Raw genomic sequence first — 24,511 nt, 5'->3', positions numbered from 1 at the left:
GTGCTACGGGTCGGTAGTCATTTAGGTGGGTTACCTTAGTGTTCTTGGGCACAGGCACTATGGTGGTCTGCTTAAAACATTTTGGCATTACAGACACGGACAGGGAGAGGTTGAAAATGTCAGTGAAGACACTTGCCAGTTGGTCAGCGCACGCTCGCAGTACACGTTGTCATAGTTTTCTCCTTCGTCTGAAGATATTTCAAAATCACTGTACGACCAATACGCAGCGGGTTGCGTGCTCCACATCATATTTATTAAATGTGATGAACATGGAAAAACAAAATAAACACGAATGAAATAAAGTGACATGCTAATACTTACAAACAAACGAACAGCAGTGTTAACTCAACCACCCACAAACCCAAGTGACAAACATACTCCTAATTATATGACTCCCAATCAGGAACAACGATAACCAGCTGTCCGTGATCGGGAGCCACACAGACCCACATAGAAACACAACCCCCAGAACACACATACTCAGACATACTCTGCCACGTCCTGACCAAAAACTACACAACAACACCCTCTGCTGGTCAGGACGTGACACACGTCCTGGTAATCCGTCTGGCCCTGCGGCCTTGTGAATGTTGACCTGCTTAAAGGTCTTACTCACATCGGCTGTGGAGAGCATGATCACACAGTCTTCCAGAACAGCTGGTGCTCTCATGCATTTTTCAGTGTTATTTGCCTCGAAGCGAGCATAGAAGTAGTTTAGCTCATCTGGTAGGCTTGTGTCACTGGGCAGCTCTCGGATGTGCTTCCCTTTGTAGTCTGTAATGGTTTGCAAGCCCTGCCACATTCGACGAGCATCAGAACCGGTGTATTACGATTCAATCTTAGTCCTGTATTGACGCTTTGCCTGTTTGATGGTTCGTTGGAGGGCATAGCGGGAATTCTTATAAGCTTCCGGGTTAGAGTCCCGCTCCTTGAAAGCGGCAGCTCTAGCCTTTAGCTCAGTGCGGATGCTGCCTGTAATCCATGGCTTCTGGTTGGGGTATGTACGTACGGTCACTGTGGGGACGACATCATCGATGCACTTATTGATGCTCTTGGGGCGGCAGGGTAGCCTAGTTGTTAGAGCGTTGGACTAGTAACCGAAATGGTTGCAAGTTCAAATCCCTGAGCTGACAAGGTACAAATCTGTTGTTCTGCCCCTGAACAGGCAGTTAACCCACTGTTCCTAGGCTGTCATTGAAAATAAGAATTTGTTCTTAACTGACTTGCCTAGTTAAATAAAGGTAAAAAAAATGGATGATGCCATCGGAGGAATCCTGGAACATAGTCTGTGCTAGCAAAACAGTCCTGTAGCATCTGACCACTTTTTTATTGAGCTAGTCACTGGTGCATCCTGCTTTAATTTTTGCTTGTAAGCCGGAATCAGGAGGATAAAATTATGATCAGATTTTAAAAATGGAGGGCGAGGGAAAGCTTTGTATGCGTCTCTGTGTGTGGAGTATCGGTGGTCCAGAGTTATTTTTCTTCTGGTTGCACATTTAACATGCTGATAGAAATTCGGTCAAACGGATTTAAGTTTCCCTGCATTAAAGTCCTCGGTTACTAGGAGCGCACCTCTGGGTGAGCATTTTCTTATTTGCTTATGGCGGAACACAGCTGCTGTCTTAGTGCCAGCCTCTGACTGTGGTGGTATGTAAACAGCTACGATGAATACAGAATCATGAAGCTGGTTGAGAGAATGCCAAGAATGTGCAACGCTGTCATCAATGCAAAGGGTGGCTAGTTTGAAGAATATCAAAAATAGACTATAATTTGATTTGTTTATTAATTTTTGGTTACTACACGATTCCATATGTGTTATTTCATAGTTTTGATGTCTTCACTATTATTCTACAATGTAGAAAATAGTAAAAATAAAAACACTTGAATGAGTAGGTGTCCAAACTTTTGACTGGTACTATATATATATATATATATATATATATATATATATATATATATATATATATATATATATATATATATATAAACTGCATTGTTGTTAGGGGCTCCTAAGTAAGCATTTCACTGTAAGGTCTACAGTGTATTCAGCACATGTGACTAATATATATATATATATATATATAAAAGGGTTATTCATTCACACTTTTGTAATCATATTTGTATGTGTATTATACTTTAAATAAAGGTGAAATAAATCAAAATACTTTTGTATACTAGATCACATGGGTTGAAACGTGTTATTTCTTTTCTCAGACAAACAATTCCAGGCAAAAGCAAAAAGTCATAGCTTTCTGGGGGGTAACGCTACTACAGCAATAAAATATTGCCCTCTTGCTAAATTGACCAAAACCATATCGAAGCAGTGCAAAACGTCTGTCAGCTCAACTGGTTAAACCAGAATGGTTAAAACGCTAAATCATAGAGGCATAGGTGGGGCCAAGTCACAAGATTCAAGTGTCAAGTCAAGTCCCAAGTAGAACATGTCGAGTCAAGGCCAAGTCATGCATTCTAAGAGCATGTCGAGTCACAAGGTTTTTCAAGTCAAGTAAATAAAATTCTATACAGGCAATGACTTGTTTAATTACTTGCTACTTTTATCTCTTATTCTTACCCACATTCTTTTTTTAAAACTGCATTGTTGTTAGGGGCTTGTAAGTAAGCATTTCACTGTAAGGTCTACAGTGTATTCAGCACATGTGACTAATATATATATATTCACACTTTTGTAATCATATTTGTATGTTTATTATACTTTAAATAAAGGTGAAATAAATCAAAATACTTTTGTGTACTAGATCACATGGGTTGAAACGTGTTATTTTTATTCTCAGACAAACAATTCCAGGCGAAAGCAAAAAGTCATAGCTTTCTGGGGGGGAACGCTACTACAGCAATAGAATATTGCCCTATAAACCACTACTAAAGGACACCAATAGTAAGAAGAGACTTGCTTGGACCAAGAAACACAAGCAATGGACATTAGACCGGTGGAAATCTGTTATTTCATAGTTTTGATGTCTTCACAATTATTCTACAATTCAGAAAATAGTAAAAATAAAGAAAAACCCTTGAATGAGTAGGTGTCTAAACTTTTAACAGGTGTACACACACACACACACACACACACACACACACACACACACACACACACACACACACACACACACACACACACACACACACACACACACACACACACACACACACACACACACACACACAAATATAAATATTTTGACAGGACATTTATATGGTCCTATTTAAAACAATATATCATTTATTTAACCTTTATTTAACTAGGAAGCCTGGATGGCTGTCTGACTTATGAAATAATGGGATAATACAAATAAAAGGATGAATGCTGGAGAGGTTTGTACTACTGCCTAGCACTGAAACTAAAAGTCGAAAGAAACTCAGGTATTTAACAAATGAAATTGGTTGCAGGTTGCTCAGAGCATAGAGATGTACAGAGATCTCTGGTACCCAAAAGCCTATATTACGAAAGGCAGCACCATTGTGGACTGATACGTTGTGATCACTATACATCTCTATGGCTCAGAGGTGCCTGCAATTAAAGGGACAATTAACTAAAATGTGCAATTAAAGGGACAGTTAACAAAAAAATATTAGAAAAATGTTAGCCCTGTTCTACAATGAGATAATATCAGTCAGCTAACATGGCCTTTATTGGTTTACAGTCACATCTAACAACACAAATAATTTTTTCTAATTTATTTTTCAGTTAATAATTTTTGTTGACTGTAAATACTTATTATGCATGCTTTTGGTGTTATAGCAATGTTTATTTACTCCGTTGCTATGGTCACCGGCCACTGTCATCCTCTGTGTGTGTGTGTGTGTGTGTGTGTGTGTGTGTGTTTTGCTTTCAAAATTAATGTCTCTCATTGAAAGTGAAGCAAACAAATAAAAGTACTTATGTGTCATTTTCCAACAATGCAGAGTTAAAGATAAAGATACAAAAATATATAAAATAAAAATAGTGTCACAAGAAATAAATACACAGTGAATAACAAGTACAAATAACATGGCTGTATACAGGGAGTACCAGTACCGAGTCGATGTGCAGGGATACGAGGTAATTGAGGTAGCTATGTATATATATAAGGTTGGGGTAAAGTGATTAGGCAACGGGATAGATAATAGACTGAACTGCAGCAGCAGCGTATGTGGTGAGTGTAAAAGTGTGTGTACAGTATGTGTGTGTGGCATCAGTATGAATGTGTGCCCATGTTATGTGCGTCTGGGCCAGAAGAGGTTGGTGGCACCTTAATTGGGGAGGACATGCTCGTGGTAATGGTTGGAGCGGAATGAATGGAATGGTATCAAATACATCATACACATGGTTCCGTTTCAGCCATTATCATGAGCCGTCCTCCCCTCAGCAGCCTCCACTGGTGTGGGTGTCTGTGTCTGTTTGGGTGTCAATGTAAGTGTGTGTGTGTGTGTGTGTGTGTGTGTGTGTGTGTGTGTGTGTGTGTGTGTGTGTGTGTGTGTGTGGGGGGGGGGGGGGGGGTAGAGTTCAGTGTGTGTGTATAGAGTCAGTGCAATAGAGTTCGTTCAAAAAAGGGTCAATGCAGATAGTCCGGGTAACTTTTTGATTAGCTATTTAGCAGCCTTGTTTAGCAGTGTTATGGCTTGGGGGTAGAATCAGTTCAGGGTCAAGTTGGTTCTAGACTTGGTGCACTGGTACCGCTTGTTATGCGTTAGTAGAGAGAACAGTCTATGGATTGTGTGGCTGGAGTCTTGGGTGATTTTTGGGGCTTTCCTCTAACACCGCCTGGTATAGAGGTTCTGTATGGCACTCCTTGACTTGATTCTACAGTTTGTCAGATTTTCATTTGTAATTCATTTGTAAAAATGTATAAAAACATAATTTCACTTTGACACTATGGGGTATTGTGTATAGGTCAGCGACGCACAAGCTAAATTCAGGCTGTAACACAACAAAATGTGGAAAAAGTGAAGGGGAGTGAATACTTTCAGAAGGCACTGTAAATGCACTATGCAGCCTACTAAGTGACACCCACAGAACACAACTATGTAGTTTACACAAATATTAGCATTTTAGCTCCTACTGCAGGACTCTGAAACCACTGTGAAATTAGCCACATTAAGCTTACCAGTCAATCTATGTCTAATGGAATTCATATTATACTGTACAGCCTTACCCCATTTCATGAGTGCACACTATAGATATCAGCCTACTCAATGACACCCACAGAACACAACTATGTAGAGTTTACATAAATATTAGCATCATAGTTCTTATTGCAGGACTCTGAAACCACTGTGAAATGAGCCACATTAAGCTTACCAGTCAATCTACTGTGTGCATGGGGCGAAAGCAACCAACTGTAGACAAAAGAAGAGGAGTGAAGTCAGAGAGGTGCATCTGTGACAGCCCAAAGTCAGACACTAATGTGGTTTTCCAACAACAAGGCTCAGACCAACATGGCAGTGTTGCCATTGTTAATAAAATATATTGTTCATGTCGAAATGAACATTGGTTCCTGTTTCAGTCATGTCTTTGGTCATGCCTACATTAACATTTTATATTCAACCATAGAGAATGATGCAGGCCTCTAGTGGCCAAAATGGCCGTCATAGCATGGGCAGTGCCATTGAGGGCTTCCACCATTTTAATGTAATCAACTAGTTGAGAACTAGGAAACTCTGAAATGTCTGACTGCTAAATGGTTAAACGCGGCACCTATATACAGTTGAAGTGGGAAGTTTACATACACCTTAGCCAAATACAATTCCTGACATTTAATCCTAGCAAGAATTCCCTGTCTTAGGTCAGTTAGGATCACCACTTTATTTTAAGAATGTGAAATGTCAGAATAATAGTAGAGAGAATGATTTATTTCAGGTTTTATTTCTTTCATCACAGTCCCAGTGGGTCAGAAGTTTACATACACTCAATTAGTATTTGGCAGCATTGCCTTAAACAATTTAAACTTGGGTAAAACGTTTCAGGTAGACTTCCACAAGCTTCCCACAATAAGTTGGGTGAATTCAGGCCCATTCCTCCTGACAGAGCTGGTGTAACTGAGTCGGGTTTGTAGGCCTCCTTGCTAGCACACGTTTTTTTCAGTTCTGGCCACAAAGTTTCTATAGGATTGAGGTCAGGGCTTGTGATGGCCACTCCAATACCTTGACTTTGTTGTCCTTAAGCCATTTTGCTACAACTTTGGAAGTATGCTTGGGGTCATTGTCCATTTGGAAGACCCATTTGCGACCAAGATTTTTCCTGACTGATGTCTTGAGATGTTGCTTCAATATATCCACATCATTTTCCTGCCTCATGATGCCATCTATTTTGTGAAGTGCACCAGTCCCTCCTGCAGCAAAGCACCCCCACAACATGATGCTGCCACCCCCATGCTTCACGGTTGGGATGGTGTTCTTCGGCTTGCAAGCGTCCCCCTTTTTCCTCCAAACATAATGATGGTCATTATGGCCAAACAGTTCTATTTTTGTTTCATCAGACCAGAGGACATTTCTACAAAAAGTACGATCTTTGTCCCCATGTGCAGTTGCAAACCGTAGTCTGGCTTTTTTATGGCGGTTTTGGAGCAGTGGCTTCTTCCTTGCTGAGAACCTGAAAGGCCAATGTCGATATAGGACTTGTTTTACTGTGGATATAGATACTTTTGTACCTGTTTCCTCCAGCATCTTCACAAGGTCCTTTGCTGTTGTTCTGGGATTGATTTGCACTTTTCGCACCAAAGTACGTTCATCTCTAGGGACAGAATGCGTCTCCTTCCTGAGTGGTATGACAGCTGCGTGGTCCCATGGTGTTTATTCTTGCGTACTATTGTTTGTACAGATGAACGTGGTACCTTCAGGCGTTTGGAAATTTCTCCCAAGGACGAACCAGACTTGTGGAGGCCTACAATTTTTTTTCTGAGGTCTTGACTGATTTCTTTTGATTTTCCCATGATGTCAAGCAAAGAGGCACTGAGGTTGAAGGTAGGCCTTGAAATACAGCCACAGGTACACCTCTGATTGACTCAAATTATGTCAATTAGCCTATCAGAAGCTTCTAAAGCCATGACATAATTTTCTGAAATTTTCCAAGCTGTTTAAAGGCACAGTCAACTTAGTGTATGTAAACCTCTGACTCACTGGAATTGTGATACAGTGGATGATAAGTGAAATAATCTGTCTGTAAACAATTGTTGGAAACATTACTTGCATCATGCACAAAGTAGATGTCCTAAACGACTTGCCAAAACTATAGTTTGTTAACAAGAAGTTTGTGGAGTGGTTGAAAAACGAGTTTTAATGACTCCAACCTAAGTTTATGTAAACTTCCGACTTCAACTGTAGCTCCAGCCAGTTTCCAAGTCCGACATTTCAGAGTTTCCTAGTTCCAACTAGCGCATGAACACGGCATTAGTCCTGCGTTGAAAGCAACTAGGTTCTCGACCTGGAATTCCTTGTTGCATGACTATTCACATCGATTTTTCCCAGTTGGAGCTCGTTTTTTCCCGAGTTCCCAGTTGTTTTGAAAGCACTGAAGTCAAAAGTCTGAGATTTCCGATTTCCCAGTTCCGAGTTGTTCTGAACGCGTCAATATGCCCTGTAACTCGCCATTCTCCGACGTCATCACAGACCAGCCCCATTTACTGAGGTGTTATTTTTGCGAAGTTCAATGTTTATCTGTTTCGCCTTCTAAAAGTAAAGATGAACTTAGTAGAGGTGTTGAGAAATGCGTTTACATTTATATATAAGAAAGCCCAGCTCTGGGCTGTAGGTGGTGGCATTACTGTTGTCGCACTTGGACTTGGATATAAGTTTTTACTAAGGCCTAATAAACTTAACCGTGTGGGAGTTGTGTCACAGCTACTGATTCACCCACTGAAGTCGGGTAGAGCTGTGTCCGTGGCCCTTGCAGAATGTCAACCGATCGGTTTGAAGTACGGTGAACTTCGAGATCGGTTAGTAACATTTTATTTGGACCTTTTCCTAATATATTATTGCAATATGTTTAAAAAAAAAAAATTTACAGGTCGCTAATGCTAATGCACTGCTTGTACTGGTCCCGAACGTTACATAAGCCATGTCAACAGCTACTGTATTTTATGTTGTCATCATCCTTTCTCACATTTATTGATCGAAGTAATTGCATGTTGCCTAACCCTAACAACAACAATAACAAATAGTATGTTTATCAATTATTCAAGTGAATCACTTAAGTAAAAGATCAGAACATGCCATGGAAATGTTGTGGTGGTCATTCTGATGAGGTACCACTCAACAATGTACAGATCCAGTCAAATATATTGGCACCTTGCGCTTTTTAAATGGAGGTCAATGGGGCAAAATGTTCTGCTCTGTAAAATAGGCTACTAAAATCGTTCCAATCCTGATTTTAAAAGGCAAATGCAGCCTACACGCTGACTTTAGGACCATGCGGACCTCTGGGAGCAGAGGGGAGGGAGGGAAGGCTGTTTGTTTGGCTGGCTGGCTTTATGGAGAGCCAATGATGAATATAAACCCTTGATTGCGGCTTTGAAGCCACGGTTGGCCATATTGGCATTCCTCAGAAAAGCAGTCCTCCATAGGAATGAATGGGCAGATTCGATTGTGCTGTGCCGCAGAGCACCGGGTGGCACAGTGGTGTAAGGCACTGCATCTCAGTGCAAGAAGTGTCACTACAGTCCCTGGTTCAAATCCGGCCGTGATTGGGAGTCCCATTGGGCGGCGCACAATTGGCCCAGTGTCGTCCGGGCTAGGCCGTCATTGTAAATAAGATTTTTTTCTTAACTGACTTGCCTAGTTAAATAAAGGTTCAATTAAATACAAAAAAGGCCTGTTACGTCATCGGACAAAAGAGGGGAGGGAGGAGCGCCCTTCTCAAATCAAACAGTAATCTGTGCCATTTTGTCAACAAGGCTGCATAGTGCATCATCCAGAATCATATCTCTTTTCCATAAAATAAATGTTAGAATTTTCTTACTCGTTTTCATTGAGAAGGCTGATAAAGCTTAAAAGCAATCACTTTTCCATGTGAAAACATAAATCTACTCATTACTCTACGTGCTCCTACTTCACATTGTTTTTAGCTTACTTTGCCAAGGGTTTTGAACGGGGCACCTGGCTCACGCCTGGGAGGCAGCCCGGTTCCAAAACGAATGGAATCAACTTTCACCCATTGCAAAACCTGCCTACATGGGCCCCCGGGTGAGAGTAATTGAACCCACAACATGTAGTTCCATAGTATTTAATTTAAATGTTTCAAGGAGAAATTGTATGTATTTAAGTATTTGTTGTTGTTGTAGTGGGGACAGTAACATTTATAGTTTAAAAAAATTATACTTTAAATAAATAGTTTTTAGATTTTTACAAATTATTTTTATGTTTAGCTCCCATAATATAATTTAAGAGTATGCATTAAGGTGTCTGTAATATAATACATGTAGCAAAAACAAATGTAGACATTAATAAATGTATTTCTTTAGATTCCCCAAAACTTTTTTACAATGGTGGGGGAGTGCCAAGATGGAGGCGCGGTGGCTTCAAAACAGCGTCCTGTATGTAATCTAGTATAAATCATTGTGGAGAGTACATTGATGCAGCTGCAGGGACTTTTCTCGAAACAGTGCAGAGGTAAAGATGGTTGTAGTCAGGGCTTTGGCTAGGTAACTGCTGTTGTCTTGACATGAAACTGAACTAGAGTTTTAATACCGTACTGAGCTTGTGCATAGCAGCTAATTCTTGTATAACGTGTTTTGTAGAATGTTAAGTCAAATAAAATGTTATTGGTCACATGCGCCGAATACAACAGGTGTAGACTTTACAGTGAAATACTTACGAGCCCATTCCCAACAATGCAGAATTAAAAAGACAAATATTTGTGAAAGTGTGTTTTGTGTATGAGCGTATGTAGTGTGCTGGACTGTCCGTGCATGTGTGTGAGTCTGAGTGTGCATAGAAAAGAAAGTCCCCTATTGACTGAGGTGATAATGGCTGCCCCCTCCCCCCCTTTGTGTTTTAATGCAGGCACTGGCTGGTGATCACTGAGGATGGCCACATGGTGACGGGGAGGCAAGAGCCTCGCCTGGTGCTGGTGTCGTTGACCAGTGAGGGGGGACAGATGTGTCTGAATGGACCTGACATGGAGCAGCTGAGGTTCCCCGTTCTGCAGCCTGACAATCCCATCATCAACTGCAGGGTGTTTAGCAGCGACATCCAAGGCAGGGACTGTGGCGACGAAGTGTCTTACTGGCTCACCAGCTACCTGGCTGCTGGAAAAACCTTTCGCTTGGTGCACTTTGAGCCCCAAATGAAGCCCAGGAGGCCAGCAGAGACAGAGTCTCTCTATCCTCAGAGGGAAAAAATTGCGTACCCTGATTGTGGCCCGATAATGTTGCTGTCTGAAGCCTCTGTGAAGGATCTAAACAGCAGGCTGGAGAATGACGTCACAGTTGCACGCTTTCGACCAAATATCATTGTTAGCAGTTGCGAAGCATTTGATGAGGATTCTTGGGAAGACATTCAGATTGGCGATGTGCAGATGCACCGCGTGATGGCGTGCGGAAGGTGCATCTTCACCACGGTCGACCCTGAAACAGGAGTCATCAGTAGGAAACAGCCACTGGAGACGCTAAAAAACTACAGACTGTGTGATGAAGCTGAGAAGCACATCTATAAGACATCGCCACTGTTTGGACAGATGTACACCGTCAGCAAGACTGGGATCCTGCAGGTTGGAGATGTGGTGTACAAGATAAGCCACTGAGATGGATGGAGGACTTAGCCACAGTTCCAGTCTGTTTGTGCTATCATGACAATTCCTTGTCATGTTTGGCTTGACAAGGACATCAATGGAGTGGGAAAAAGCACAAACATATCTGGGAGCAGGCTTTGTAAAGGTCAGACCGTTTCCTGTCACAAAATAAAGTAAAGGTTAAAATAAACATTTTTTTGCCAGATCAGATATGTTGATTATATTAAATGTTAATAATAGAAATATGAAAAATCAATTCAGCACCCTTTATGATTGAGAACATTATAGATGGGTTTTATGTTCTATATTGTATGAGCACAAAGACTTGTAACATTTAGTCTGATGAAGACCAGTGACTGCCAAAACGTCACAATTTGTAATATTTAGAAAAATAAAGCACCACGTTTTTAATTGCGAGCAAGTTGCGCCTTTTCCTTCCTGATGTAATGTTTATCATGGAAAACAATAAACCAAACTGACATTGATCTTTAACATCTATCAAATGCATTTTGTTTAGAAATAGTTTTCCCATCATATTTGTTCCAAGAAAGGCAGACATTTTAAGTGTTGATTATTTACAATATCAACAGCGCTGAAACAAACAGTATCAGATAATGCATGTTTGATAACTTCACATTCATGCAGTGACATTGTAGCCAAGTCCTTCCAGAGTACTGAGCAGTTAACACAGAAATTAAATAGTTTTATTTGGACATGATATTTGTTTTTACATTCATAGCCAAGATATCCTTTAAGTAGGTACACAAGAATGTTACATGGTTTCCTGACACAAACTCCTTTTTCCTCACAGATTCAGTCTGGCTAGTCACAATCGGGACGATTCAGAGTTGAAATAAGCACCTGCAACTCGGACTTGGGAGACTTGCGTGAAAATTTGAGTTAAGCACACAGATCTCAAGTCTGAATCCTGTCCAACTTCTCTTGCTTCCAGAGAAATGCATTTTTCTTAGCACTGACAAACGCAATGTCTTCTTAAAATAACTGCAACCATGACTTTTGTACAGTCCATAGATGAGCAGATCTGGTGTTAAGATTTGTCTGCTCAATTCAAAATGTCCAAACGTGCAATATATCCTAACGTGAAATGTCCATAATATGACATTAGTACATAATGACTGTCAGTCATGGGCCTGGATGTTGTCCCAGACCCGCACCACGTCTAGGCAGTCGCTCAGGGCTTCTATCAGAGATAAGGCTGCCTCCAGCTGGGCTTGTGGAAGCTGCGTGGGTGTGTGGGACACAAACTCCAGGCCAGCGGAAACAGTGCGCACCCCCAGTTCTTCCAGCGAGGTCCGCACCTTCTTCAGCTCTGTCATGTCACACACAAACTGACAGATAGAGAGAAAGTAATGTATTGATGCTGGATAGGACACTAGTTCAAGGGTGGATAACAGACACTTGAGGTCAGGTTTTAATTTGTCCCTGGCACAATGTTTCCTTGTTCAACTCATGTTATACATTGACGTGAAAACCCCTGGGTTGTGTTCATTAGGGTGTTCTAAAATGGTTTGCAATGGAAAATATCATCCAGGTAGACCCTATTTCAATCATTTTTTTCATGTTCGGTGCCTAATGAACACAGCACTGGTTTTTCCATAGTCCAGCAGGTCTGCAGCCCTCAAGGGCCAAATCAGTGCACTCCTGCATGTATTGACCCTAACCACGTCTCACCTGTAAGAGGGACTTATCATCCTCATCCTCCGTCTCTTGAACGTCCTCGGCCCCCGCCTCGATGGCCAGTTCCAGAGCTCGCTCGGACGACACACCCTGCCCCTGCGCCACCACCACCCCCTTCCTGCTGAAGTTATGACGCACCCCGTCGCACAGTGCTGCCCTGTGGACAAACACAGAAAAATTAACTATGGATCAGTAAACATACACAGACTCTGGCTCTCGGACATAATGCAATTACTCACAACATAATGAAAACTATCTAAACTGAACATAAGAAACACTTAAAACATTTACCAACACCCCCCCCCCCCCCAGTCCCTGGTCTGACCCGTGTTTGTTGAGCAGATGTTTGAGGTCCTGGTGACTTCGGGTGTTGTTGTCAGTTAGCATATCGATGAGCAGCATGCAGCCACCAGGCCCCCTGGCTTCATACGTGTGCTGGGTTCCTGCCTTGGACTTTTCCTGAGAAGAGGACAAAAGCAGAGGTGTGGACTCGAGTCACACGACTTGGACTCGAGTCTAACTCGAATCACAAATGTTTCATGAGCTGAAATAAAAGATCACAGAAATGTTCCATATGCACAAAAGCTTATTTGTCTCAAATTTGGTGCACAAATTTGTTTACATCCCTGTTAGTGAGCATTTCTCCTTTGCAAAGATAATTCATCCACCTGACAGGTGTGGCATATCAAGAAGTGATCGTTACACAGGTGGACATTGTGCTGGGAACAATAAAAGGCCACTCTAAAATGTGCGGTTTTGTCACACAGCACAATGCCACAGATGTCTCAAGTTGAGGGAGCATGCAATTGGCATGCTGACTGCAGGAATGTTCACAAGAGCTGTTGCAAGAAAATTGAATGTTTATTTCTCTACCATAAGCTGCCTCCAATGTCAATTTAGTGAATTTGGCAGTACGTCCAACTGGCCTCAACCGCAGACCTTGTAACCACGCCAGCCCAGGACCTCCACATCCAGCTTCTTCACCTGTGGGATCGTCTGAGACCAGCCACCCGGACAGCTGATGAAACTGTGGATTTGCACAACTGAAGAATTTCTGCACAAACTGTCAGAAATCTTTAGACACACCAGGGTCTTGACCTGACTGCAGTTTGGAGTCTTAACCGTCTTCAGTGGGCAAATGCTCACCTTTGATGGCCACTGGCACGTTGGAGAAGTGTGCTCTTCATGGATGAATCCCGGTTTCAACGACGTCAGCGTGTATGTTGTCGTTTTGCCGAGCGGTTTGCTGACGGGAACAGAGTCCCCCATGGTGGAGGTGGGGTAGTTGCCGCCAATATCCAGCAACTTCGCACAGCCATTGAAGAGGAGTGGGACAACATTCCACAGGCCACAATCAACAGCCTGATCAACTCGATGCGAAGGAGACGTTACGCTGCTTGAGGCAAATGGTGGTCACACCAGATACTGACTGGTTTCCTGTCCACGCCCCTACTTTTTTTTTTATAAAGGTATCTGTGACCAGAAGATGTATATATTTATTCCCATTCATGTGAAATCCATAGATTAGGCCCTAATGAATTTATTTAAATTGACTGATTTCCTTATATTAACGCAGTAAAATCTTTGAAATTGTTGCATTTATATTTGTGTTCAGTGTAATTGTATCATAATGCATTATATCCGAGTGTTATAGGTGTTACAAAAACATTTCACTTTGATCATTCCGTCAACTTACCGCTCCCTTGATGGCAGCTTCTATTGACGCTTTGGGCATGTTCTTGCCTCGGCATTGCTCCACTACATTCGCCAATGCTAGATTGAATTCTGGATTACTAGATCCCCCTTCTGTAGAAAACAGAATTAACAAGCAAATCACAAGAATGGTTGATGCAGCACCAGTCAAAGCATTCCTCATAATGCTCACGTGTAGTGCATTGAATTGGAGCAAACAAGTTGTCAGTCAAGCTTACCTTTGACTGCAATTCTTATCATCATCCCAAACTTCATGAACATTCGACTCCGGGCTGCATCTTTGGGTCCTTTTATATTTTTCACCTTTGACCACTTATTATGACCAGCACACAAGTTCGGGCACAGATGTAGTGTTCTTACTGGATGGGTTGTCCAAAGAGGGTAGCGACATGTCACCGTCAGGTCTGTGCGGACTGGACGAATCCTTGCGCCCATGTAATTGTTGGTGGTCAAGCAGGCAAGTCGACGTAAACACAGAGGCAAGAAACCCCTCAACACCACTCCCCATCCCATTGCCCTGAGTCAGAAAATGAAAATGTAAGGGCATTGCATTGACAAACAGTAGTATATGTTTGGTATACATGCGAGAACCAGAAGAAACAGTTGCCTCGTTTTTATGTAAAACAAAAAAAACGACATTTGTTAAGCTTAGCTAGCTAGCTAACGTTACTACTTGCTGCTAAGACCACATAAAAAAGTACCTACATTTGATAAGCTTAGCTAGCTGACGTTACTACTTGCTGCTAAGAAGACCACATAACAGTATGTCTGCTATCTTACTAGCTATAATGCCTGTTCCTAATGGAAAACGTATGAATTATTGAATGTATCACATTTTCCGTAAACGTACACTTTATAAAGAGTAAGTGTTGTTGTCCTTTGAGGTCAAATTGACGCTTCCGGGTTGTCTAGTGACGAAGGAAGCGGACCTTTCAAAATAAAAGTCCGCCATTTAAAGCTTTACTGTTGCCACAAGAGGGCGACAGACAATATTTCCAACAGTAAACGTTATCGTCAGCATTTGTATAGACATTATTTAAAGTGTGTCTTGGTTGTAAAAAAAACAAGCCATCATTTCTTACAGCCTCTCAAAATGTCTTCGTGATAAAATTGGAGGTAAAGTAATGCACGTTGTTTTGTTATAATCATGTTAAAGCCAGTTTCTAAGATTTCATTTCCTTTAAATACATAGATTTTGAGTGATATAAAAAACAAGGACCATTTTCATTGTTAATGTTTTTGTTGTAGAGGACTTTAGAAGCTAACTATTTGTATGACTTCAAATCTTTTTTTAGAGTAATACATTGTTCTCATTGAATGACATTGTTGTTTTAAGCATGTGGAAATGTAATGGGATGCATTTGCTCCATGGTGTATGTTTTTGGTGTGTGGCCCCCGTCTTTGATGGACTATGGCTGTTCTGATGATATACATTCTAAAAGATAACTATGGCCTATTGAACAGAGCATATTTAGAGAAGGAGAAAAATAGATACTGAGGGAATAGATAGAGAATAAACCTGAGATACTGAGTCACCTGGAGAGGCAGATAGGGAGAGTAGTCTACACAGCAGAAAATGAGGTGTGGAGGGAGAGAGAAACACAGAGAGAGATACATGATGGGGATTGTTGGCTGCACCAGGCAGCAAAGAGTTAACTGAGGTGGAACGCCAAGAGGACAGCCCATTCCCACAGTCAACAATGGAAGGAGCTGCAGTAGATGAGCAGCTCCCCTACTCTTCCCTCCTCCCCTTACTAACTAACATCATGCTCACACAAAGGAACATGGTAGAGGTACTCATCCCTGAGATACATGAGGAATTCCATACCTAGTCACTGGGACCTGACCTTACCAATGCTCATTGTTCACAAGAGAAGCACTACATACAGAAGATTGAAAAAAAGAGAAGAGAGTGCGCATTTGAAGACTACCAGTGGTTGTAGAGAATCATTTACTTAACTTCCACAACTGATTCTATTGTCACTCTCAGCTGTGCCGGAGAAGCTGGACGTTTTGATTGAATAACTTCCCATCCAACAATGCCATGGTTCATGTGGTGCCATTCATGAGAAGTATAGAAGGATCACCTCCTACCTTAGCGTTTAGCCTCTTGTGAAACAAAGTTACGACATCATCATCACTGTCAGTGAGACGTGTGCAGGCACCAAGGTAATAGGCAATGGGACACAGCTTCGAGGACCACCACTCTACATGTTTCGGGGGACGTTTTCCTTCGCTGCACCCTAGAGAGGATAAGGAGTTGTGAGCAGGGGGTGTCTTGGTGATTCAAAGTTTTGGTTCAGGTTGAAGGTCACAAGGAAGTCATGGTGTCCGTGGGGAGAATCAGAATTGTTCTCTGCTGCGTATTGATGAATGTCAGTGCAGTGGTAAGTATCCTATCCATGTAACTGCTAAATAATTTGTATTGATTCATTTGATTGATTGATCCATTCAGTCATTCATTCATTCATTCATGTATTAGCAATTTTTAAGAAAGCATTCAATGTATTTCGGTAACACTTTATAATATGAGTAAGACGTTATAAATGCTTTATATATTAACACATACTCACATTATCAAATGCTTATAAATGTTTCCAAGTAATGAAATACATATTTATTAATAGTAAGTTTATTAGGCCTAATTTGTTTTTCTCCTGTAAGACACTGATCATGTGTGATATTAACTGATTATCTCCAACACACATGAGCTGGAGATAGACTTATGTTGGATATGCTTTTACAAATATTCAGATAGCGGCCACTGTATAATTGAGAAGTAGCTCATTGTTGAAACAATGTAGCCAGTGATCGTACTGTATTATGCCATAGGCTACACGTTGCTGCTGTTCCACTTTTGACAAATTTCTTATGAAAGGACTTTTCAAGTTATCACCCTACCTCTTCCATTCACAACTATGACAGAAAATATCATGCATATTTCACACCATGTTTAAATGCCATAAAATGGTAAGTAGCTACATTGCATTTGATGACCTGTGTGGCTCATTTGGTAGAGCATGGTGCTTGCAACGCCAGGGTTGTGGGTTGGATTCCCACGGCGGACCAGTATGAAAATTTACGCTCCGGATACTAGCTTCTGCTAAATGACCAAATTTAAATTACATAAAAAATAATAAGTGCATTAAATTTGATGTGTAATGCCGTTGCTGAGGCATTTAATCTTCTGAGTATGTCATAAATTCTGGGAAGCCAGTCATCAATAAGACAAAATCAATAACTCACATAATTTATGTGGATTGCTATTAAAATAAATAGTCAATTGAGTAGTTATCCATGCAAACATGAATAAATAGTCAATTGACTTACTAGTCAGTTATGCATGCAAACAAAGAGAGTGCTGCAGCTCTTTTATGTGCTAAGCCTAAACACAGATTTGTAATGAAGTGTGTATTTTCACACAGATGACCGTAAGGAAAGGTGTGCGTATGGCAAATAACGTTTCATAATCAGACCAAAAATCCCTGAAGTGCAGCGTTCACTCTTGAATCTCTACTCTTTACATTGCTAATATTTCTTTATCCAACATGATTTTCATGGCTAACTGTGTAAATGGTGGCTTGGAACAAAACTATAAGGATCTTGAATAACAATGAAATGGCTGGATTTCCAGTATCTTACAATTAGCTAAATTTGCTACAGTATGTTAGCATTTGGCCACAAGGCTAGTCCATTGCCAATCATTGCTTTAAAGTCACAATCATGATACATTAACAAGTATAAAATCATGATGCCTGTGCTTATACACAGTGTTTATCTTATATAGTGTCTGTTCTTATACAGTGCCGTCAGAAATTATTCACACCCCTAGACATTTTCCAAATTATGTTGGGTTACAAAAGAAGATTAAAATGGATTTAATTGTCATTTTTGTCAATGATCAACACACAGTAATTTGTAATGTGAAAGTGGAAGAAAAAATCTAATATTTTTTTAACATTTATGGAAAATAAAACACTAATATATCTTGATTAGAAAAGTATTCATGCCCCTGAGTCAATACATGTTAGAATCACCTTTGGCAAGGATTACAGCTGTGAGTCTTTCTGGGTAAGTCTCTAAGAGCTTTGCACACCTGGATTGTACAATATTTGGCCATTATTCTTTTAACAATTCTTCAAGCTCTGTCAAGTTGGTTGTTGATCAATGCTAGACAGCCATTTTCACATCTTGCCATAGATTTTCAAGCTCATTTAAGTCAAAACTTTAATTGGGCCACTCAGGAACATTCAATATCGTCTTGGTAAGAAACTCCAGTGTATATTTGGCCTTATGTTTTAGGTTATTGTCTTGCAGAAAGGTGCATTTATCTCCAAGTGTCTGTTGGAAAGCAGATTGAACCAGGTTTTGCTCTAGGACTTTGCCTATGCTTAGCTCTAATACATAATATTTTTTATCTCCTTTTTCTCCCCAATTTCGTGATATCCAATTGCGATCCAATGATGATCTTGTCTCATCGCTGTAACTCCCCAACGGGCTTGGGAGACGCGAAGGTTGAGTAATGCGTCCTCCGAAACATGACCCGCCAAACCGCACTTCTTAACACCCACCCGCTTAACCCGGAAGCCAGCTGCACCAATGTGTTGGAGGAAACACTGTTCAACTGACGACCGATACAAGCTTCCTTATTTCACTCTGTCATTTAGGTTAGCATTGTGGAGTAACTACAATGTTGTTGATCCATCCTCAGTTTTTTCCTATCAGAGCCATTAAACTCTTTATCTGTTTTAAAATCACCATTGGCCTCACGGTGAAATCCCTGAGTGGTTTCCTTCCTCTCTGGCAACTGAGTTAGGAAGTATGCCTGTATTTTTGTAGTGACTGGGTGTACTGATACACCATCAAAAGCATAATTGATAACTTCACCATGCTCAAAGGGATATTCAATATTTGCTTATTTTTTTAACCTATCTATCAATAGGTGCCCTTCTTTGCGAGGCATTGGAAAACCTCCCTGGTCTTTGTGCTTGAATTTGTGCTTGAAATTCACTACTCGACTGAAGGACCTTACAATTATCTGTATGTGTGGGCTACAGAGCTGGAGTAGTCATTCAAAAATAAACCACTATTATTGCACACAGAGTGAATCGATGCAACTTATTATGTGACTTGTTTAAGCAACATTTTTACTCCCGAACGTATTTAGGCTTACCATAAAAGGAGTTGAATACTTTTTGACTCAAGAAATTTGAGCTTTTACTTTTTTATTCATTTGTAAACATTTCTAAAAACAAAATTCCACTGTCACATTATGGGGTATTGTGTGTAGATCAGTAACACAATATTTCAATTTAATCAATTTTATATCCAGGCTGTAACACAACAAAATGTGGAAAAAGTCAAGATGTGTGAATTCTTTCTGAAGGCACTGCATAATGCTTATATCATAGTGCCTGGGTTTTTACAGTGCTTATTTCATAGTGTTTGTGCGTATACTCCCCTGTCGATATTCACATAATAAGAAGGAATTCCCCTAAACCACCCACACCTTGGCAGAAAAAAAAATCTGTCTTCCCTATTGACCCCCATTTATAAAATAATAATTTATTCTCCTGCAAGGAGAGTCCTGTGGCTTCAGGCTATTCATTGAGGGAGAGTGGGAAAGTGCACATAACTATGTGTGTGGAAAACATATAATCACAAGTAAGACCTTCACTACTTGAAGCTGTATAGTCCATTTGCTTGTGTTGTTGGCTTTGGCTAGATTTCTAATGTTGTGGTTGGCAGCTACCTAGCACTCATTCACGTGGCTAGCGCCGTCATGAAAATGGTTCATCAGGGACAGGGTAGCCCAACAATATTAAGATTTTCTAAGTAGCGAGAACGCTGGGGAGCTAGCGATGTTGAAAAGTAATCTTTAGACATTTTACTTTTCTTAAATTAATTTGATTAAAACAAGCAGACAACAAGAAAATTGTGTTAGCAAAAAACTTGACCTTTTTCAATGTGCTGATGTAGTAACCAAGGTAACCACAGGTTGTTTTCCCCATGGGGGAACAACTGTCTGCTCTCATTGAAGCCACGGAAGTACAAGGCCGAACGCATTACTGCAGGCATTATTTTATTTTAGGGGGTAGATCAGTTTTAATATTGCAGATAGTTTGTAGCTTCCATCAATGTAATTGTTTGCATCATTTTCAATCCCTATATATTGTTTTGTAGATATACATTACCATTCAAAAGTTTGGGGTCACTTAGAAATGTCCTTGTTTTGGAAAAAAAAAGAAAAAAATTGTCCATTAAAATAACATGAAATTGATCCGAAATACAGTGTAGACATTGTTAATGTTGTAAATGACTGTTGTTGCTGGAAACGGCTGATTTTTTAAAATGGAATATTGACATAGGCGTGCAGAGGCCCATTATCAGCAACCATCACTCCTGTGTTCCAATGGCACGTTGTGTTAGCTTTATCAATTTCTACCTTCCTCTTAATTTATCATTTTAAAAGGGTAATTGATCATTAGAAACCCCTTTTGAAATTATGTTAGCCTAGCTGAAAACTGTTGTCCTGATTAAAGAAGCAATAAAACTGGCCTTCTTTAGACTAGTTGAGTATCTGGAGCATCAGCATTTGTGGGTTCGATTACAGGCTCAAAATGGCCAGAAACAAATAACTTTCTTCTGAAACATTTTGTTTACCTTCATTAGGCAACTTTGTTCCAATATTTCTGTAATTCACTGATATTTATTCCCATAGTAATTCGTTATGGATCCATAACTAAATAAACATCGTCATTTTAACAGAGTATTTTTTATCATTATTTTATTAATAAAAGCATAAAGATGCCATTATTAGTTACATTGTTTTAGTTTGAACATGCAGACTGGCACTAAGAACAGAACAGCGGGAACGTTTCACTAGTCAGTGCCATTATTAGTGCAATTGTCACGTCCTGGCCAGTATAAGGGTTAATTAGTATTGTAGTTTGGTCAGGACGTGGCAGAGGGTATTTGTTTTATGTGGTTCACGGTGGTGTGTTTGTTAAAAGGGTGTTTGATTTAGTATTTCTGGGGTTTTTGGTTTATGGTCTATGTTTATGTATTTCTATGTTAGTCTAGTAAGTGTGTTTCTATGGTTGATTAATTGGGATTGGGATTCTCAATTGAAGGCAGGTGTTTTCCCTTTTGCCTTTGATTGAGAGTCCCATATATGAGGGTGTGTTTGTCACTTGTGGGAGATTGTTCTGTGTTTAGCCTTGTGCCTTGACAGGACTGTCAGTTTATCGTTCGTTCTCTTTTGTTATTTTTGAGTTCATTTTGGAGTTAATAAATCTCAAGATGAGCTTACTCATACCTGCTGCGTTTTGGTCCTCCTTCACCGACGTAAACTGTGACAGAAATGCCCCTGAAATATTTTGGAGATGATTTCGTTTTCAAATAATGTAAAATGAGCAAGAAAAAGGCCATTCTTGAACATTGGGTGAGACATTGTTACTAATTTGTAAGTAAAGCCAGTTTGTTATGTATAATTATTTATTTCTGTTTTTAGAGAGAGAAAAACCTACAATCATCTCATTGGTCTCCCAGTCGAGGCCGGCACGGGTATTGGACCAGCATCTGTAGCAACACAGTTTACACTGCTATGCAGTGTCTTAGACCTTTGCACCACTCAGGTGCTGTACAATGTGACTGGTCAGTAGTGTCCTACAGTACTACAGTAAGAGCAAAATAATCCTAGCAAAATAAAATAAAAACCTTACTAAAACTGTTACACTGAGTAATACTGAAGTTGTGCACAATTATCAGTTTCTATTTAGGTTTATGTCGCCCATTCATTGTCATTTAGAGACACAATAGGACCCAAAAGCATAATCTGTGCTCTAGCTCCCCCTTGTGCTGGTCTGGAGCAATGAAGTGGTGACGCAGGGTACTGTAGTAAACCACAAATTACCTCTAAGTCCCATGGCATAAGCTCGCAACTTTAAAGGAGGAACCACTGCACTGTAGGCCTATAAAACAGATAAGGACTTCTCCTTAGTGTATAGGTTGCTCAGGTGGGTGTCTAGGGTATAGGGTTGGGGACTGTTCCATCATGATAGCACAATAAATAAACTATAATTTATTTTAAAATGTATATCCCATACCTGCACAAAATTGAAATCTCTCTCTCACAACCCCATCTCACAAATACACATGGGCTCTGGGATTTGTAACCGTGTTCCTTTTTCATTCATTGAACTCCACACTTTTCCAAACACAAAAGCACACACCCCACCTTCCATCACAATAAATCCGCACACACCCATGTACTATGCCTTCTATGTCCTCTGTTTGCTGTGTTTGTGTTCCAGTTCCTTATATTTGTGTCTCGGAACATTTGGTTATCTATATACAGTTTTTCGACTACGAGAGCTACACGTTTCCCTTTTAATCTATTCTCCTTGAAGATTGGGCACAGAACTTTGTGCCGTTCTGCAATTTCCTTCAGAAACGGATCATTTGTGCCTATTTTTGTTTTTAACCATTATTTTATCTTTAAAGAAAGCAAATTTGGCAATGATTGGGCGCTCATATCTCTGTCCTCTCTGTCCGAAACGGTGTACACATTCGAGTTGGATTTTGTCGACAGCTTCGTGTGGGATCTGAAGCACTGTAAGAAAGAATTCCTTCACCACACTTTCAGGAACTTGTCCTTCTTTTTCTCTCATAGATCTAGTCTATGTGTCAAGTAAGGCTTCTCTCAGAAGGATGTTGTCATTTTTAAGTTCATTGACATCCCTTTCAATCTTATTGACTGTTCCTTTTAGCTCTTTTTTCTCCATTGTCGCAGCTTTTTCGTCACTCATCTTGAGGCTCGCTTTCAACTCCTTTATATCTTTACTGACTAATTCAAGTATGCCCAGTTTGTCATTTATCGATTTTAACAGATCCGTTTCCACCCTTACCATTCCCGGTGGTGAAAAGCATAAATCGTCTGTGTCCGTCAAGGAGTCACGTTTTCTTTTGGAGATTGGTTCTCCTTGTTTACACTCTGTCATGTTTGGGTGTTGCTGTTTTCGTAATATTTGTCGCTAAATTTCTCTAGCTTAATGATTTGTTTTGTGTTGTTATCCAGATTGAAGGTTATTACCCACGAGTATGTGAAGTGCTAATATTTACTCTATCTTACAGATATTGAATGTTGTGTTTTTATCTTGATACGATCTGCCACGCTGTGTTCAGTCCGCCATCTTGGTTAGGTCCTGCTATTGTTAATCCCTGCACGCATTGTTAAAAGAACAGGATCCCACATCATAGTGAATGGAAAAATGTCAATCTTCATTTAAAAAAAGAAAAAGACACTCATGGTACCAATAATTGCATGTACTGTATGTCCTTGAACCGATTATATTAAAATCACACAGAAAAAGTAATGCTAATGGTACCTGCAGTACCCCACCTCTCTCAACTTGAGAGGGAGCAGCACTGAGCTAGCCTGCAAAGTCACTTCCTGGAGTAGCTCAAACTGCGCATGTTATGTCTCCATCAGACGCAATCTTAACCGACTTCATTTGGCTTCAATGCGCTATAGCTTCACATAGGAATGAAAAGTGTCACGGGATCGATGGCTTTGTACATTCATATATACAGTCATTGGTTTTCTCCCAAAGTGGACGTTCTATCTAATACCGACTGGGGGTATAAACAGTTCTTGTGCTTTTACACAGTGCTTATGCCATAGTGTCTGTGCTTATCATAGTGCCTATGTCATTGTGAATAGTCAATATCCCTGTTATGAGTGATCCATCAATTCAACACAACATTTCCTAATAGAACCCTTGCGACTTCTTAACGAGTCATTGATCTTCATTTTTTGTTTTGACTTGTTAATACAGCTGGTGTTCCCCCATCACAAAAGCATTTTAGACATAGCCATCTATATGCCCAAAGCTCATGAAGTCTGGCTTACCTCAGAATCATAACCACAAAGCAGCTCTGAAATTACCTCTCATCCCTGACCTCTAGCCCCTCCTATAATTGATGTCTGTACCACTAATCTATGCTCCATCATCTCTTCATCTCCTGAAGTCGATCAGTGTCGACCTGAGGCAGACATACAGCCAGCCCGTACACTGCTCAGCCAACCTGAAAATCACTTGGGTTGGGAAAAAAACTAATTAAGAGACAATGCCAAGGAAAGGTCCTGCACTAATTGTTTTTTAAAACCCATCCTTCCTGTCAGCAAAAATACCACACTGACAATGACAGAAAATGAATGGTCGATAATTTTGATCAATGCACTGTATATGTACATACACTATATATACAAACGTATGTGGACACCCCTTCAAATTAGTGGATTCGGCTATTTCAGCCATACCCATTGCTGACAGGTGTATAAAATCGAGCCACAGCCATGCAATCTCCATAGACAAA

General features: G+C 40.4%; 3 protein-coding genes across 5 annotated transcripts in view; 2 read left to right on the top strand and 1 right to left on the bottom strand.

The window, feature by feature from the left end:
• Nucleotides 1-7,579: 7,579 nt before the first annotated feature.
• Nucleotides 7,580-11,212, top strand: LOC115162069 (mitochondrial amidoxime-reducing component 1). The gene is made up of 2 exons (XM_029713012.1): nucleotides 7,580-7,928; nucleotides 9,994-11,212. Exons 1-2 carry the CDS (start codon nucleotides 7,675-7,677, stop codon nucleotides 10,730-10,732), a joined length of 993 nt encoding a protein of 330 aa, XP_029568872.1. The 5' UTR covers nucleotides 7,580-7,674; the 3' UTR covers nucleotides 10,733-11,212.
• A 190-nt stretch (nucleotides 11,213-11,402) lies between these two features.
• taco1 (translational activator of mitochondrially encoded cytochrome c oxidase I) lies at nucleotides 11,403-15,057 on the bottom strand. 3 transcript variants are annotated; one of them, XM_029713034.1, is made up of 6 exons: nucleotides 14,982-15,057; nucleotides 14,350-14,648; nucleotides 14,115-14,224; nucleotides 12,744-12,877; nucleotides 12,413-12,575; nucleotides 11,403-12,069 (listed from the first exon to the last, which is right to left on the bottom strand). In XM_029713034.1, the coding sequence occupies exons 2-6, from the start codon at nucleotides 14,642-14,644 to the stop codon at nucleotides 11,860-11,862; spliced, it is 912 nt and encodes a 303-aa protein (XP_029568894.1). In that variant the 5' UTR covers nucleotides 14,645-14,648; nucleotides 14,982-15,057; the 3' UTR covers nucleotides 11,403-11,859. The 3 variants fall into 3 exon arrangements, with proteins under 3 accessions (XP_029568894.1, XP_029568886.1, XP_029568904.1); XM_029713026.1 differs by having other exon boundaries at nucleotides 14,837-14,988; XM_029713044.1 differs by lacking the exon at nucleotides 14,982-15,057 and adding an exon at nucleotides 14,912-14,928.
• Nucleotides 15,058-15,867: 810 nt separating this feature from the next.
• Nucleotides 15,868-24,511, top strand: part of pth3r (parathyroid hormone 3 receptor) — a 57,611-nt gene continuing 48,967 nt past the window's right edge. The window contains exon 1 of the mRNA XM_029712999.1: nucleotides 15,868-16,518. Within this exon, the coding sequence (XP_029568859.1) occupies nucleotides 16,456-16,518 (63 nt within the window). The 5' untranslated portion in view covers nucleotides 15,868-16,455. The remainder of the gene's footprint in view (nucleotides 16,519-24,511) is intronic.

This window comes from Salmo trutta, chromosome 2 (assembly GCF_901001165.1).
Source record: "Salmo trutta chromosome 2, fSalTru1.1, whole genome shotgun sequence".
Classification (NCBI taxonomy): domain Eukaryota; kingdom Metazoa; phylum Chordata; class Actinopteri; order Salmoniformes; family Salmonidae; genus Salmo; species Salmo trutta.
This window is presented reverse-complemented; position numbering and strand designations above follow the sequence as displayed.